General features: G+C 39.8%; 1 protein-coding gene and 1 pseudogene across 15 annotated transcripts in view; one reads left to right on the top strand and one right to left on the bottom strand.

Moving 5' to 3' along the window:
* The window catches only part of DMD (dystrophin), a 2,167,959-nt gene that overhangs the window by 200,713 nt on the left and 1,948,635 nt on the right, over nt 1-18,611 (bottom strand). For all 15 annotated transcript variants that reach the window (XM_072818058.1, XM_072818060.1, XM_072818056.1 and 12 more), the window contains one exon: nt 3,963-4,023. In XM_072818058.1, the coding sequence (XP_072674159.1) occupies nt 3,963-4,023 (61 nt within the window). The remainder of the gene's footprint in view (nt 1-3,962; nt 4,024-18,611) is intronic.
* On the top strand, nt 8,508-9,592 carry LOC140627840 (small ribosomal subunit protein uS8-like; annotated as a pseudogene).

The following is an 18,611-nucleotide window of genomic DNA, read 5'->3' as shown; positions in this document are numbered from 1 at the left end:
TAATCAAATAACCTGAAAGAGATGCTGGCAGGAATAAGAGAGCCCCAAGGGAGAGAGAATATGAAAACTGTAACAATGATGAATGCTATGGACTAATAAACTAGACAAACATGTAGTTTGAAGTATCAAAATCAAGATTCTTAGCATCATATGAAAAGCTGGTGTCAGGATGCAGGCATAAATGCTGTCTGATTTGCAAGCTAGAGCAGAAGATGCTGCTAATAACATAACCTCAAGCATGAGTGTACAACTCAACAAATAACTGGAACGGGGTTACTGGTGCAGAAACCTCTAGTTATTTAGATGATCAGTTTATACCAGCATTGAAAATAAAAAATTATTAAGTATATTTTTTAAAAAAAAAGATCCAGAGGGGGCACCTGGGTGGCAAAGGCAATTAAGCAAGCTTCTGACTTTTGGTCTCGGATCTGATCTCAGGGTCGTGAGATGGAGCCTTGAGCTGGGCTCCTAGCTCTAGCTCAGTGTGGAGTCGGCTTGGGTTTTTCTCTCACTCTGCCCCTCCCTCCCTGTGTACATGTGCAAGTGCTCTCTCTCCATCCAAAATAAATTTAAAAATCTTAAAAAAAGATCCAGAGAAGACATCTGGCCTTGTGCCTGGAAATGTGTGCTTAAATCTCTTGAATGCAAGTCAAAACAAACAAGGTAACAAAGAGGAAGGACAGGGTGGGGACTGGTTGAAGTAATCTTATTATAAACTTATTAGTATTGTTATTTGTGGATAAATAAGGTATCTTGAATTACAAATGGCATTGGCCAGTGCATGAAGTCCACTGAACTTTGTACATCAAAGTAATCTGCTATGAAAAGAATCTTTTAGACAACAGTAATGTATAATAATAAATCACAAATGACATTAGTCATCTGTTTGTTGACAAAGTATATTTTCTGAACATGTGTTCTCCTTCCATTAGCTTAACATTTTAGAGGTATAGTTGAGAAATTCTATAATCTAATTTCAAATAGATTATATTGTTTATTTATTTAAAAAATATTTTACTTATTTATTTGAGAGGCAGCAAGAGAGCATAAACACGGGGAGGGGCAGAGGGAGAAGCAGACTCTCCTGCTGAGTGGGGAGCCCAATGCAGGACTCGATCCCAGGACCCCGGGATCATGCCCTGAGCGGAAGGCAGATGCTCAACCGCTGAGCCATTCAGGTGTTCCATGGATTATAATTTTTAGAGATAAGTGATCTCCATAAATTTCAGGGTGTTTTTGACAAGTTACATAATTCCTCATTCCTAGAAACTGATTACTTCAGAGGGTTTAAGGTCTCCAGACTCCCCTTTCTACTAATTTTTTCTGTCTGTTGCTCTAGGTCTCTTACCAGCAAATCAGGCAGAATGAAAGTCCTAAATTAAACATCAAGATTTGAGCTCTTTACATAGGTACCTGGAGAAACTGGAGTAGGTTGAGGGAGCATATCTGCAGCTAATTAAACAATGGATAGAATTCCTATGATTTTTAAAAATAAGAATTGATGTTAATGATCAAAATAAAGAATTTTAAAAATAAAGATAAACTTCTTGAAGAAAAGCTGAAATCTTAAGTTTTTGGATTTGGGCAAGACCATTCAGCCAGTCACACTCATTGATTCTTAGAGCTACAAATGACCTTAGACATCACCTAGTCCAACTTATTTTATGAATGAGAAACTAAGGTCTGTATAGGTTAAGTGGCTTGCCCAAGGCCACACAATCAACTCATGACAGAGCCAGGACCAGAACTCGTTTTCTTGTTTCCAGATCTGTGCCCTTATCAATACTGCCACCATGAGCTTCAGGTCTGTGAAAGAGCACTGGACAAAGGGGGGCACAAAGAGAGGGTAGCTGCTCTCTGATTCCACCAAGGAGCAGCAAGACACTAGTTTGTGAAGGTGGTGGTGGGGAGGAACTACAGGTTTTCTCTAATTTGTCTCCTTTTTAATTTTTGGACTAAATTCATGTCCATTGTCACACAGCAATGTCCTGGGATCTTTTGTAGTGAATGTAACATCAGGGAGAAGATAAATATCTAGGGAAAGAACACTGGGGGTGGGGTGGGGTGGGGTAGGGTGAACACTAGGAATCCCTGTGAGATATTTAATAAGCTTCAAAACAGGAATAATCTGGAGAATAATGGGTTGAAAGTGTTTTGGGTTCGCAAGTGATCCTCCAACCTTGGCAACAAAAGAAGAGTCTTGATCTAGTAAAGACCATCTCTTTATCAGAAAGGAATTGGATAAAGTGAGAGCTTTATAAACAGGTTGAAGAAGAAGTAGGTTCCAAACATCTTAGAGATGAGAACTTGTGATGACTAAGAGACTGGAGATGACTGGGAGGAGACTGAATTAATTGTTCCACAAAATATACAGTGGATATAAAGTCATACAGTGCGTGTCTAAGTTACTTTATCATCTAATAATATAGGTGATTTAAATAGGTATTTAAAATACATAGAGTGAATGAATGATTTTACAGAATAAAAACACTACAATACAATTTGAGAAGAAGAAAAATAAAAAGCAGGATCAAAGCAAACTGAAGGAGACTGCTTAAAGGTAAGAGATACCTTGTCTGGAAAACTTTAATAAGACAAAGCTTTCCTAAAGGATGTGTCTCTCCTTGAAAAGCCCAGAGTTCCCTCACTCCCATACTCCTGGGTTAACACAATTGAGGCACGCAATCTAATTTCTGGAGGACTGTGGTAATGAAGATCTAGGATGCTGATATTGCTTTAGAACTGAATTATGAAGAATTGATGGGCAGGGGAAGAACAGAAAGTGACCCAATAAAACATGGGGGGCCAGAACAACGGGAACGCATGGAGTGTTTTTAGTTAGACTCATGGCAGAAGTGGGTTCAAAGACTTTAGCTGGTACTGAGGATTATTTCATGAAGCCGACTAAATTAAATTGTTGAGGCAGTGAATTTGATTGCACAATCAATGGGAAACTGTTAAGGTTCTGTCATGACTCCATATCCTCCCTCCTCTCTCTTCCTTTTTTTTTTTTATTTTTTTTTTATTTTTTTTTATTTTTTATTTTTTTATTGGTGTTCATGAACTGGTGCAGCCACTCTGGAAAACTGTGTGGAGGTTCCTCAAACAGTTAAAAATATACCTGCCCTACGACCCAGCAATTGCACTGTTGGGGATTTACCCCAAAGATACAAATGCAATGAAACGCCGGGACACCTGCACCCCGATGTTTCTAGCAGCAATGGCCACGATAGCCAAACTGTGGAAGGAGCCTCGGTGTCCAACGAAAGATGAATGGATAAAGAAGATGTGGTTTATGTATACAATGGAATATTCCTCCTCTCTCTTCCACATTGACCTGATGTATCATAATTTGTATTTTACACGGCATCCCATGGAAGGTGCTTCTAAGCACCTGTATTCCTTTGACTGACATAAATGGCCTCCGAAAACAGTATCATTCTGTTGTGGTTATGTGAAAAGTGCTGAGTGCTCTGTATTGAGAATGAACACCTCAGCTCCACACATCCAGGCCTGCTGCTGACTGCCTTTCAGGTACATGAACTATTTATTCACCTAAAATGCTTTGTGTACATAGAGGAGCAGAAATCATCCATCTTTGCCAAAAAAGAAATGTGGGCAAACCCCCAAATAAATGAAACTGTCCTTATAATTATTCACTCCCACTCTCAATAATATTACCTGCAGCTTTTTGTTCAATTGTGGAAAATCCACACCACCCCCGATCACAAAATACAACATATATGCTGCATTACACGGATTTTTCCTACGCAGCTCCCTATTGCATCGGCACATTTCCAGTGGTAATTTTAGCATGAGTAGACCAGCCAGGCTTCCTCAGGGAAGAAAGAACTAGGTACTATAGGCCAGGTTAACGTCACATCTCAGAAATACATTCATTTGCAAATACGCAGATTAGCCACAATAAATGCGCCTTTGGGAATGTGAGGCTTTCAACTTACTTGATATAGTAGGGCACTTTGTTTGGTGAGATGGCTCTCTCCCAGGGACCCTGGACAGAAGCTGAAAGAGAAAAAAAAAAGGCAAGGAGGTCAAGTTCGCCACAAACAGGAAAGACAACATTAATCTCCAGAATTACAATTTTACAGTGATATTGGTCTGTTTGCTCAGTTGCCCATGAAGACAGGACGGATTAACCTGCTGTTTGGAAGTTTCTGTCCTAATCTAAGTGAAATTGAACTCATTCAGGCACAAAGATAAATGCAAAGGAAAAAGACCCGTTCCACCACTAAACCTATACAACAGATAAGAAACGGAATGAGTCGATTGACGGGTTTTCTCTTATGTGTCTCCATTGGGTGCTTTTCTTATAACACTTCCTGTTGCTGCTTCTCAATATCTTTTACTATTTGATTGACTGGGTTTTATTAGTTTAGCAGCTGAAATATCCCTGCGTGATAGAGTTACATTCTAAGTTATTGAAGCTTAAGCACTACACTTATCATTCCGATATGCTCGTTTGAGTCTTTGTTTGGTTTAAACAGAATCCAATCTCATCGACTGATAATATGTTTAATTGGTGCCACAAAATATCAGCTGACCAGCCCGATCTTATTGGAAAAAGACAACCAAAAGTGAGAGAAGAGCACCTGATACCAGAGTGTAATAAAACTTTGGTGATGAGTAATGAATCCTACAGGTGAAATTAAATTTCACATACTGGGAATCTGTTTTTTAACGACCATATTGTGTATTAGTCAAATCAATCATTTTTAAGTTGTGGTTTAAATGCTTAAATTGTCTGAGGTTTTTCCTTTTCCAAAGATGAGCTCTAAAAACACCTTTTATGTACTGTTTAATCTGATGGATTTTTTTCTTTCTTGAAGACAAAATAATCATGTTAGGATACACTATGCCATTTCCTCAACAATAAAATCTTCGTCCTGAAGAGAGTTTTTAAGAAACTGGAGTTTTAAGAGACAAAGAATATCATCGGGAATACAAACATAAGAAGCATGCTTATTAACATCTAGCAATTTTATGGGTATGTCCATTTTTTTCCTGGAATTTTCATCCTGCTTATAATTTGCAGCCCAGCTTATGCTGACCATTATTTCCTCCTATGAAAAGCTTCCTTCTAAATTAGTCTCACAGTAAATTCACTCCACAGTATATTGAGATGTAAGAAAACGTCAAAGCTAATATATCCTTGACTACACTGTATAATATGAAAGAACGGCTTCTAATAAAAGTTAACTTCACCCACTGCCAGACAATTTAAGAGTAATGAAACTACAGATTTCTTTGTTTTATACAGAGTAATAGAGGGATCGAATCACCCACCCTTCAACCAGACATGCTGCTTTGTACCTTGGTGATGTGTCATTTAAAAGATACAGGACATGGATTTGTATTTAGCCGCTAATTAGGCCTTTTCATTTTGGCAGACATATTTTTAATATGGGGAAAAAAGACATTTATCTGCTGTTTTGAATTAGTCCTCGCTTTCAGTGTGGCTCTATTCCTACCACCTCTGCCTTTCTCATTATCTGCCCTACCCTCCTTTTGTCTGTTTTTCTTCACTAGGACACAGCCCTCTCACCCTGATGAAGTGAGAAAGGAAGTGAGATCTGATTTGAGAACTTAGGCTGCATTTCCTGACCTACCTGGGCAGAGTTGGATGTTATAGGAACTTAAAAACTCAAGCTTTCTCTAGGAGGAGACAGGATAGAGAGCCAGAAATCCTAGCTCCTGCCTACTCAGCACACCCCCTTCTTAAAACCATAGAATTGCAGAAGGAAAAAGAATTTCTGAGAGCATCTGGTCCAGCTCTCACCAGCTGTATTGCCAAGCCTATGAACAGCTAAACTGAGAAACCACTGCTGTTCTTTCCTTAAAGGAGTCTATAGGCTGAAATCCACCATTTCTGTCATTATTCCTTTTCAGTTCTTTATCAGTCTAATGGTATAGAAATCATTTCTGATTTGGAGGATGCTGGGAATATCCTCTGATGGCAGAAGTGTCTGTTTGGATTTCCTATAATATACCTAGGTATCTGTCAGAAAGAAGTGGCCTTGGAAAGGTCTACTGGCTACCTAGTTGGCTCAAGGGAGGGGCTGGTGGCTTTGCCTGAATGGAGCAACCTTCAAGCAGAAAATGTAGCAAGAGACAGGAAACACAGTGGTGCCCAGCTGAGCTAATGGCTAGACCTACATTGAATAGCTACAATTGCCTTTGCATTGTTAAGCATTAAAAGGAAAAAAATCCAATAAAATGCCAGCGGAATACTCAGAATATACTTAAACTGAATAGTTGAAAAGATTTAAAAAGAATATTCTAAGGGGATCCCTGGGTGGCGCAGCGGTTTGGCGCCTGCCTTTGGCCCAGGGCGCGATCCTGGAGACTCGGGATCGAGTCCCACATCGGGCTCCCGGTGCATGGAGCCTGCTTCTCCCTCTGCCAGTGTCTCTGCCTCTCTCTCTCTCTGTGTGACTATCATAAAAAAATTCTAAGTTCCAGATCAACATGAAACTGAGCATTTATAACTGTGGATCTCAATTGTTATTTTTCCATACAGAGTATATGAACTGTATATAAAAATTATTAGTTTTTTTTGACACCTGTGTGGCTCAGCGTTTGGACGTCTGCCTTCGGCCCAGGGCGTGATCCTGGAGTCCCAGGATTGAGTCCCACATCGGACTCCCTGCATGGAGCCTGCTTCTCCCTCTGCTTGTGTCTCTGCCTCTCTCTCTCTCTCTGTGTCTCTCATGAATAAATAAGTAAAATCTTAAAAATTGTTAGTTTTTTAAAATAAGACAAGCCTTTTGTCTTTATGTGCAGCTATCAAATAAATCCAATGGTAAAGTTCAGTGAATTTTTTTGTGCTAGGCGATGTTTGTTCCCCCTTGGACTCAACAGTTTACAAATGCACCTAAGCAATTGCTTTGCAGTCATCATTTGAAACCCTAAAATTTTCTACCAAAAAATTTTCTCGATGAAAAAAAAAAAAGAAGAAGAAGAAAAGAAAAGGCAACTAACAATGGCCTTCCCCATTCTGCCCACCCCCTCGCCCCATCGCTGCCACAAACACACTGGACCTACTTGCTTTGGAAATAACACACAATCCAACTAACATTCTATGTAATTAGATTCAGTGCTCCTTCTCAAGAGACTGTTAAAAGGTTGTGGGCAATTTTGCTTGGGGCTGCCAGAGGATTCTGGTCTTGCACATATTCAAAAGTTGATCAAATATACGGTAGCTCTTATAAGTGTGTCTGAGAATTATCATTTCATTTCTTGCAGGGGTGCCGACACCAACAACAGCTGTTTCTTATCTCAGTGTACCAGTGGAAGCTTGTCATCATTCACTAAGCTAGCCTAGGTACTAGACACACACATCTTTTATGCCTAGCGTGTCCATTTTTAGTAGCCCATCAAAAGCAGATTTATTGGCAAGTAGTTTTTATATGACACGGTACTGTCCTTTGGTATTTTCTTATACAGATGTTTCTCTAACCACTACGTGTAAATCCAATGCAGCTTTGTGATTCAGATTCTTGAGTGTAAAAAGCATGCATTATCATAGGGCACCAGCTCCAGGGGGGATTGTCTACTGAATTTAAATAGCAAACTGCACGTGAGTTTATTCATTCCAAACCAACCTCTGAATTTCCCCTTGCGTTACAGATGCAGTATGTTATTAAGAGCAAGAAAGGGTAGCAGTTCTACCTTCAAATGCTTTTCTTCCCTCGAGGTGACAGGATTCAATACTGTGCCCAAGGTGGTTTTGAAAATCACAGAGGCCACACTATGTAGGTGAAGTTCTTATTTCAACCATTTTTTAATGCATGATGAACAGAATGTGCCAAGCGATGCACCCTGGTGTTAAGCCATATTTTAATCGACACAGAGGCCTAACCAGAAAATTAAAAAGAATACTAATGTTATTTAAACTGTGCCAGAAGAGCACTCTCTGGAATTCAGACCCAAATACATTCATTCATCTTTCTATTTTTCTTCTATTTGGTGGACTTGGTGTCTAATAACATAGTTCGATTAAAAAAATGGGGACAGATTATAAAAATAAATAATATAGCATTCACTGGAAACTAAATAGAAACCTCACCTATGGGGTTAAGAAAAAGGCATAAGGGAGGATTGCTAGCCACAGGCACTCGGCTTCTCAGAAGGAAGCCAATTCCAATAGTGGTTTTATGGGTATATTCTATCAAGGAAATTTACTCTAGAGCAATGTTTCTCCATCTTTTTTCCCTATCCGCCCCCAAAGTCTCCCTGCTAAGTATCTTTTTAGCATATTTTTTCCTAATCTTCCTCCCCCTGTCCTCAATGAAATTTTGATATCATAGATATACTATATGTCTGTTGATGTATTGTGTATATCTGTGCTTTACCTAAAAAGTAAAAAATTTTTTGTCCCCTAGGAACCAATGTTTGTCCCTATGGGGGTAATACCATTCCCACTGAGAATGCTTGTTCTAGAAAGGGTGGGCAGGGGGAGGAAGGAAAATCTCTTCTGTGCCTGAAACATGACCTCAAGTATGATGCTCATCATGACCGGTGAGGTATTATTATTTTCAATTTGCAGATGATCAAACAGTTAAGATCACATGGAATAGTGTGTCTAAGGTCCTAAGTCAGTAAGTATTAGGTCCTAATTTTGGTTTATTACTCAAGTCAGATGATTCAGGAAATGGAGAAAACAAACATCCTATGTGTCTACCATGTGCTCCACACTGTATGCTCCTGAATGTAATCCTCCCAAATACCCGATAGAGTCCCACTATTCCATTATTACACATGGAGAAAGTGAGCCTCAGAATAGGCCAGTAAATAAACCCAGGTCACGGCAGCTGGTAAAGGGCACATCCAGGATTGCAACCAAGTCAAGTTTGTCTAGTCTCTGTGCTTTATTTTATCATGTATGGTACATAGCAGGTAGTCTATAAATATGTGCCAAACAACTGATTAAACAAATTAATCTTAAAAAAGAATATAATGTCTTCTAGTCCGAGTTCTTTACACTCTGAGATCTAAATTTATCCACTACATGATTTCCACCAAATGATTTTCCAGGGGCTGCTGGAAGAACTTCACTGCTCTTAGAAGGCCTCTTTAGTATTCCCTGGAGCTTTAGTGATGATTAGAAAGAGCTTCCTTTTGCCCTCCTGTCCTCTTTCTGCCATCTTTCTGTGTCACCATAGTGGTGTGCATGAGTGTCTTGGCAGATGCTCTCAAGAACATGAACAATACTAAAAAGAGAGGCAAAAAAAAAAAAAGAGGCAAATGCCAGGTTCTTATTAGGCCATGATCCAAAGTCATCATCTAGTTTCTCACTGTGATGATGAAGCATGTTTGCATCGGTGAATTTGAAACCATTGATGATCACAGGGCTGGGAAAATTGCTGTGAACCTCATGGGCAGTTTAAACATATATGGAGTGATCAGCCCCAGATTTGATGTACAATTCAAAGATCTAGAAAAATGCCAGAATAATGTGCTCCCACCCCACCAGTTTAGTTTTACTATACTGACAACCTCAGCTAGTATCATGGATCATGAAGAAGCAAGAAGAAAACACACAGGAGTGAAAATCCTGGGATTCTTTTTCTAGGGTGTAATGCATATGTGCATATAAAATGTGTCAATAGAAGAAAGAAAGAAAGAAAAGTACAGTGAGTAAGAGAAAGAAAAAGAAAGAGCGAGATTCTTTTTACACTGGTCAAAATCCATATCTCTACAATCTGTAATCTCCACGATCAGTCCTATTCTAGAGGTTTAAATTAAATCCTTTGATCAGTTGAGAGAAACTAATTTCAATAGAGCTGAGACCTATTTTCATCTGAAAGACAAAAACAGACCCTGGAAAACAAAAACAAAAACCAACAAAACAAAACAAAACAAAACAAAAACAAACAAACAAAAAAACCAGACCCTGATTCCTAAAGAAACAAAGCAATACCTAACATCAACTCATTCATTATTCAATACATTTTTATAGAGCACCTACTATGCAGTAGGCACTTGGCAAAGTGCTGGCACTAATGCAGTGAATAAGACATAGTTCCTGATACTTTGCATTTTAGTCTCTAAGGATATTTTTCAATGAACACATCTAATATTTAGCATTAAAATCAATCAGTGGCTATCTACCAAACATACATTATGTGCTCAGCTACACACTAGGTATTTACAGGCAGGGGTGGAATAGGGTGGCATGTGGTGGGGAAAGAGGTTCTAACATATCCCATGCCCTCAGAACATTATTGAAATGAGATCAGCTTTTAGAAAACATATATTATAATGAAAATACACCAGTCAGAGTCTTGGCCAGAAACAGATGGCACACTCCTATCAGCTAAGTTGAGTAGAATTTAGTAAGAGGGCTGGTCATAAAGATCTGTGCAGGGGGTAGGGAAATCACAAGGGATAACAGTAAGAACAGGAACCATTGGCATCCATAGGTCTGAGGGACAAGAAGAGACAGCTGTTGCCAGAATAGAGTCAGGGAGGGGAAGGAAGACGCAGGAGAAGGAAAGGGAAAGGAGGAGAGAGGGGGTGAGAGGGAGAGGGAGAAGAGAAAGAGGAAAGAGGAAAGAGACAGGATAAAGGCCAGAGCTGTAGTAACCAGGAGAATGGAAGCCATCTTGGCCACAATCTCCCAGAAGCAAACACGAAGACAGAGCTGTGAGTGGAAGTAGTTTGAGCTCTAAATCAAGGAAGCACTGGTACAGAAGCCGGAAGTAAGGCAGGGAAAGGAGCCAAGCCGATAACGGATGAAGTACTGCTTTGGGTACCTGGGGCTCACTGCAGGTGAGGATTTCAGCACAAAAGACACTTCAGAGTTATCCCCTTCTGCCCACCTCTGAGGAGTGAAGGAACTGGAGTATTTATTTACTACTGTTTAAGAGCTACTCCTGGAGTATGAGGCGGGGGGCAGATCATTAACTTTCTGGCCTGCCCCTTGAGCACTGGTGAGCAAGGGTTTATGGCCAGTGAAAGCCTTGAAAGCAGAGTCACAGGTGTGTGTATTGGAAGGCGAGGTTTGGTGTGCCTGGGCCTGGTGAATACGTGGGGAAAGGCCCTGACAACTTAGGCTACAGAAGATATGTGCTAAGAACAACTGAAAATAAAGATGTGAGAAATCTGAGTTCCTGATCAATATGGAGTCACCATTCCTGCATCTCTCTGGGTTTCTATGTGAGAGCTTTATACAATTCTACTTTGTGTAAGCCACCATTAATTTGAGTTTTCTGTTACATGTGATCAAACCAGTACTTCTGACTGAATCACTCCCACCCACCCAGACCATCTATGGCTGTTCACATCATTCCTGGCTCACATTTTAAATGGCTGAAGAGCATGCCATTAATGGCTGTACCATGATTTATTGAAGAAACTCCCTCTTTGGGAAAATTTAGATTGTTTCCAATTTTTTACTGTTGTAAGTCAGGCTGCAATGAACCTTTCTGTAGATAAATCTTTGCACGCAATTTTGCCAATTTTCTTAAGCAAAATTCCTAGAAATATATTTATTTCATTGAAGGCTAAGAATATTTTAAAGACATTTTATACAGAGTACATTCTTGCCAGCAGGAGTCTTTCTTTATTGATCCAGGAAGAAAGGGAAAAATCCATTTTCTGCTGGTCAATGGCATTTAGTTGGTATAATTCTTAAGGTACATTAGATGTACTGACTGATACAGATTATTTGAGAACATGCCTCTCACACCCCTTCTTTCCATGACAGATTGTAAACTTTCTGAGTTCAGAGAGGCACTCAGCACATCGGCTTTCTGTCTCAAAGCCCAGCCCAGCATCTTGAGAGGTATGCAGATCAAGTAGAAAGTGTCCAGAACATAGATTCAGAAGAAATCGATTTGAGTCCTGACTCTACCATCACTCCCTAATCTTCAGCAAGTCTTGTTTTCTTCCTGAGTCTTATTTATTTTATATGAAAAATAGGAATAATGATATCTCCCTTGCTGAAAAGCTGTCAGGATAAAATGAGAAAATGGATATGAAATTGCTTTGCAAAATGTTAATCACCATACAAATAATGTTTGTAATCACATACCTATGGGATATTGTCTGAATGTTGGTAATTCTAGAATCAATCTCTCCACCTCAACTAAACAGCAGTTATTTTCAGCCCTTGCATCCACTCCTAACTACTAATAATGTGCCACATACAAGATAAAGTGTGGCAGAGAGAAATGCCTTTGAACACTAACTGCCTGGGATTACAGTACATGGTTCTCCATCTTTGCCTAGACCAATGGCATCTGCCCAACAGGTCCTTCATTCTCAGGTAGACATTTGTCTGATATTCATCAGCATGAATGATGAATCAATTGGTCCATATTGAAACAGTGGGAAAGAGATGGCCAGAGACTGTTTTACAATCAGAGGATTACAACAATGTAAAGATAAGAACACTGTTCTTGTGCTACCATATACAATGGATTGGAAGTAGGAGGGTGGAGTTCAACAGGTAGCTCCTAAGTGGATTTAGTGTCCATTCAGAGTGAGAAATAACACATGACTGTACTTCCTTTTTTATTTTTTTATAATAAATTTATTTTTTATTGGTGTTCAATTTGTCAACATATAGAATAACACCCAGTGCTCATCCCACCAAGTGCCCACCTCAGTGCCCGTCACCCAGTCACCCCCAACCCCCCCGCCCACCTCCCCTTCTACCACCCCTAGTTCGTTTCCCAGAGTTAGGAGTCTTTCATGTTCTGTCTCCCTTTCTGATATTTCCCACTTATTTTTTCTCCTTTCCCCTTTATTCCCTTTCACTATTTTTTATATTCCCCAAATGAATGTGACCATATAATGTTTGTCCTTCTCCGATTGACTTATTTCACTCAGCATAATATCCTCCAGTTCCATCCACATCGAAGCAAATGGTGGGTATTTGTCATTTCTAATGGCTGAGGAATATTCCATTGTATACATAAACCACATCTTCTTTATCCATTCATCTTTCGATGGATTTGCCAACATTTAGCATAACACCCAGTGCTCATCCCATCAAGTGCCCCCCTCAGTGCCCATTACCCAATGACTGTACTTCTAAGATTTAGTCACTAGGCAACTAGGAGTCTCATTGGCAGAAAAAAATTAGCTGGAAGGTGAATTTCAGATAAATTTCATATTTTTGTTAAAATATTTGGAAGGTGGGTCTTTTCACTGCAACTCAGGTGAAAGGATGAGATCATGTACCAAATGGTAGCTGAAGCTATAAACATAGCTGAACTCATGCAGGAAAGGAGGCTGTTAAAAGAAAAGTGTACCCTGGGAAGTGGCTCGTGATGGGGGCACCAGGAAGAAAACCTCCACAGAAAAACAATACAGAAACTAGAATAAAGTAGGGTGAAACGTGAGAAACATAGCCAAGTGGTGAGATGTTATGAGTACGAAGGGGCTCCAGGGGATTAAGGCTATGGAAGAGGAGGATCTATTTGGTCACAAGATCACTGGTGATCTCAAGAGGGAGATTTTGCAAGAGCAGTGAAGGCCGAACCAGATATAGAAGTTGAAGCAGCCCGTAGATAGAAGGAAGTAGCAAGATTAGGTCCTAAGCAAGCATTGAGAAGTTGCATATGAGAGGAGAAGAATGTACAGGGACTCCTGGGCAGCTCAGTGGTTAAGTGTCTGCCTTTGGCTCAGGGCATGATCCCGAGGTCCTGGGATCAAGTCTCGCATCAGGCTCCCCGCAAGGAGCCTGCTTCTCCCTCTGCCTATGTCTCTGCCTCTCTCTCAGTGTCTCTCATGAATAAATAAATAAAATCTTAAAAAAAAAATAATGTACAGGGATAGGGAGAACATCTGCGGCCTGGTCATCCCTCTCTCCTGTTCTGTAAACCAGCCCACTTGATTCACTTATTTATGGAATTTGCTTAGCGTCTTCTCTAAAATATTAAATTACACAAAAAACTTATTTCTGCCTTTTTTTTCACTTCCTAGGGTCATATTCAAGATTAAAGTACAGTCCAGAAGTTTTCGAGCAGTTATCAATGCTGAGTGTATGTCTGTGTATCTATCATTTTTCCCCATCACAACTGCTTTCTGTATAATTTCTATTTTCTTTCGAGGGGATGCCTCTAGCTCCTGTAGCAAGAATAAGTCTTCTGTCATTTAACTGAAAGACCAAGTGAAATTTAACACTTTTCAAAACATTAAATTAAAATAAGAATAGTGCTTTATATGTCTGTATCATATATCAAAAGTAAAGATTCAATGAAAACTTTAAGATCACTTACTAAACTTTCAAAGATGGGCAGATTTTCCATAAAGATTTCACCAGCAGAGACAGATGGGCTACATTCCAGAGGGGAAGGTCACAGGAGTGATGGATGAGACCTCTAATGTCTGCCATAGCTGTGAAAATCTTTATGGCTAACTAAAATTCCTCACGAATAACAACCTGTAAATATTATATGAGCTGTCAGATGGAGAACACCGAGCTCTCAGACCATCGCACATGGTGAACAGAATACCACACCACAGGATTTGTCAGTAGATTGCCAAGTCATTGAGCACATCAGACTTACATTTGGTCTGGGAAGTCAAGAGTTCATACTAAAGTACTTGCTGAGGTGACTGAGTTGCAGAGATATAAACATTTCCAAGTGCTGCTGGCTGCACAGTCCCACAAAATCTCATAGCCAATATTTGGAAGCATTACTCATGAAAGAAAAGCTCCTTCAAACTGACTTATACAAAACTCCAAGAACCTCATTGTCATTATTGGGATAGTTAGAAAGAAATACAACTCCTTAGGCCAGCTATAGGAGGAGAGGTGTCTATGTAAGTAGAGCCATGACCGAGTTATGCTCGTGGAATGTCTGACTAATTCTGAACAGAACTGGCTGATTGTATTACCATAGAATTTTCCTCTGGGTAAAGGTGGCTACAGTCTTTAGGCCATCTGGGTTAAGCCAGGTTACTAACAAGTCAGTGCAATATCGCCAGGTGCCTTTAGTGTCTCTCCAGATGTGCTTTTAAAAGACGGCAGGCAGTCAACACCATTTGCTGAATGTTCTCTGTGTGAACGGTATTGTATTAGGCACCAGGGAAATTTCAAGGAATGTAAAATTTGAAACCTAAGCCAGTAGGGAGCAACTTAGATATTAAAAACCAAATGACTGTAGATGGGATGCACATCCATTTAGAAAGCAAGAGTGAGAAAGAGCTAAAGATAGGACAAAAATTAATGTAAAAAGGTGGGAGAGATTAAATTTTGATCCCAATATTTTCCTCCACTGGGAAACAATGAAACATCTACACTTTAGCCATTGCCTCCTGGCGAGCAGTATGCTTCCCAGCCCCATGACCTTGGTCTTGGCCATGTGACTTTCTTTGGCCAATGGGGTTTTAGCAGACATGATAGGAACAGAGGCTTGTATTTTTGTGCTCTAGCAATCTGCCAGGTGGCCTCCGATCCTTCAGCATGGGCCTCGAAACCCAGGATATTTAGAAACAACCTGAATGGAACTAGCAGCCAGGAGCCAAACCCAGCCAACCTCCAACCTATAGCCTGCAGCAGAGCTTCCCAGTCAAACTTTATCTAGATCATCTGAACTACAGTTGACCTGTGGATCTATAAAACATGAGAACAGAAACTTTCTATTCTCATATAGGAGTAAGGGAGGCAGAGAGGGAGAAAAAGAGGAGGGGTGGGCGGAGAGAGAAGGGTAAAAGAACACCAAAGAGATGAAAGAATAGAAAAATATTCTGAAGCAGAAGTTTCCCTGATTTGTTACTAGCCACATTCTCTACTATCATCCAAAGATGAATGAGGATTACCCACTTTTGTTTTTGTAGTTGAGCCTTGTGGGCTGCCACTCACTAGTTCCTGGAACCCCTTCTCTGAAGCTGATAATCTATAATGATTACAAGTATAAACTTGAATGTGTCATTAAAGGTCTCCAGTGCATTTTCTTTTCTGTGAAAGAGAGACAGCAATACTCCTTATTTTACAGGGTTGTTGCAAAGATGACACAGGTTCATTCATGTAAAATGCTTCCTCAGTGTTAAGAGCACAAAGTACTCCATATTTTTGCATTCCTATTCCTACCCCTATTATTATTATCATCATCATCATTAATGTAGTGAGTCATCAGGATATTTATCCCATTAACTAACTTACTGCCAGTGTGAAGAATCCTAGGGGAACCAGGCAAATGAGACTCTGTGATTCTAGAGTTCAAGTGACTGGTACCCACTAAAGCACAGGCCTAGGCAGCAATCCCAGTAATTGATTCCTCTTCCTCTTCTTGCCTCCATTTTCTGACTTTTCAAAAAATTTTATGCAGTCCTCAGAGTAGTAAAACTTGGGAGGAGACAAATCTTTCTTTTGGTATTCTGACTCTCAACTATGAGAGTCAATGGTGTTCAGCCATTTTTATATGAGTATTGCTTAGGAATTCAAAACACACAGCTAAGTATTTTTAGAAAGACTTAGAACAAGACATTTTCATTTTAATTTCTAGTTTTAGTTCTGATTTTTAAATTAAACTTCACAAAACCAAACAAACTTGCTATCTTTTATTTTTTCCATTTAAATGAGTGTGGCTGGCTCACAGGACAGGAATGATTTGATCTCATTTAAGACTTAAGCCTTGTTGCCCTTTATTTTGCCCTATGATAGCAAGGGTCCTGGTGAGGTTTTGTGTTGGGCTCCAGGAATGAGTGAAGATTTTGTTCAAAACTTTTCCCCTTCCCTTGCGACCTTTACTAGACGTACCTGCTCCAGACCTCCTGGACCAAGTCTTTTCCATGATGGCTGGCCTAGTTCAAGTTCTACGACACAAACTCTCACTTTTTACCTTTTGAGAATAAATAAATCCCTTTGTCCTTAACTCACACCGTGAATGAGCTCATTCCATTTCTTTTCAAATTTTTTCCTAGACATTTCCTGCTCAGATTTTCTCTTTCCAAGTCAAATTGTCCCCATGTTGACTAATCTTTCAATTATTCTCTCTCGTCTGCCTATTTCTAGCTCATTAAAACATTAGCACTCTCTAAAACCTATATTTATATTCATTATACATACATAAGAAATCCCTTTTCTGGACCAAAGGGCTATAAGGAGGCTACATGTAAAATTGGAAAGGGGGATATTCATCATATCAGAACACATCCTGTGAACCTTGCTAAGTGAAAGAAATCAAGGGCCACACAATCAGAAGCCTTCTTTGCTAAGATTCCTCAGAGATGAAATACTTTCTACCTTGGATTTGCACACAGCCTCCTAGACAGTGTGCATTAATACTCGATATTGTGATTGATAAGAGAGATATATTTGATGTTTGCATATGCTGGCTCACAGTTCCCAAGACCCTTGGAATTTCCTGGGTGGAGGGTGAGAAAGGTATCTTTTGTTATGTTAACGAGAGGACTCTTGGAAGGCAGTCTTCTAGGACTGGATCTTTAACCTGTGGGATCTGATGCTACCTGTAGGTCAGTGGCCTCAGAATTGAGTGGAATTCTAGGACACTCTGCCAGGATCTGAGAACTGCATGGTGCTGTGTGGAAAGTATTCCCCTCCACAGAAACTGGGCTCAGGAACCTCATTTACTGGTCTGTAAAGAACATCTCATTTTGCTTCCTGTAGAATTAATTCCCCCTTCCACCCTAGTCTTACCATTCCTATTTACCACAACTATAGGTCATGCTGTTTTATGTTTTTTGTTTTTTTAAATAGGTCTTTCTCTTTTGTTTAGAATTTGAGCATCCCAAAGCCAGGATTCGGTCTTTCTCATCTTTCTATTCCAAGTGCCTAGTGTTTATTAATAAATCTAGGAATGTATACTACAGGCATAGTAAGTCAGATCATGTTCCTTCTTAGCTCGGAACCCTCTTAGTTCCTCCCTTCTTAATAAGAAATTTCAAAGGTTTTTAGCCATAGTTGACACGACCCACCTTGGCCTGGCTCTTTGTCACTCATTGCTCTACCTCCTCCTTATTATTCACCGTCTTGCTTCCTCAGCTTCAGTCGTACTGAACTCCTTCTTGTTCCTCAAACCCCAATAAGCTCGTTCTCATCTCAGGGTCTTTGCGTTTACTGTTTCCTCTACTTGGAACCCTCTGTATCTGCCTGGCTTGTTCCCTCACTTCTCTACTCAAATGCCACCCCCATGACCAACCCATTTAAAATGTTCCCTTCCCCTATCACCGCCAGCCTGCTTTATTCTTCTTGGTCAAACTTATCATGACCTGATTGCCTTCTCCTACTAAAATTTAAGGTCCAGGAGAGAGGATTTTTCTTTTATTTACTTCTGTTTCCCCAGTACCTAGAACAGAGTTTGACCTATACTGGTTATAGAAGAGACTAGTTAAATGACAGAATGAATCAATTCTTAGCTGGCCTAAAGTAAGTGAAGCTCATAGTTGTTTCAGGACATTAGACTAGATTCGGTTCTTCCATATTGTATTAGAGAGGGAATAATCTTTAGGCTGCCCAGTTATCCATTCAATCAAGGCATATCCTGCACTTATCTGCAAGATGTTGGATGCATGACATTAAAAAAAAAGGAATGCATGCCCTTTACCCTTATGGTTCTCACACTCCAACCCATTTCCTTTTATGATCTATTTTATCGACTATACTTCATTCTAAT

The sequence above is a fragment of the Canis lupus genome, chromosome X (assembly GCF_048164855.1).
Source record: "Canis lupus baileyi chromosome X, mCanLup2.hap1, whole genome shotgun sequence".
NCBI classification, from domain to species: Eukaryota; Metazoa; Chordata; class Mammalia; order Carnivora; family Canidae; genus Canis; species Canis lupus.
The sequence above is the reverse complement of the archived record's forward strand: the minus strand, read 5'-3'. Positions and strand labels throughout refer to the sequence as shown.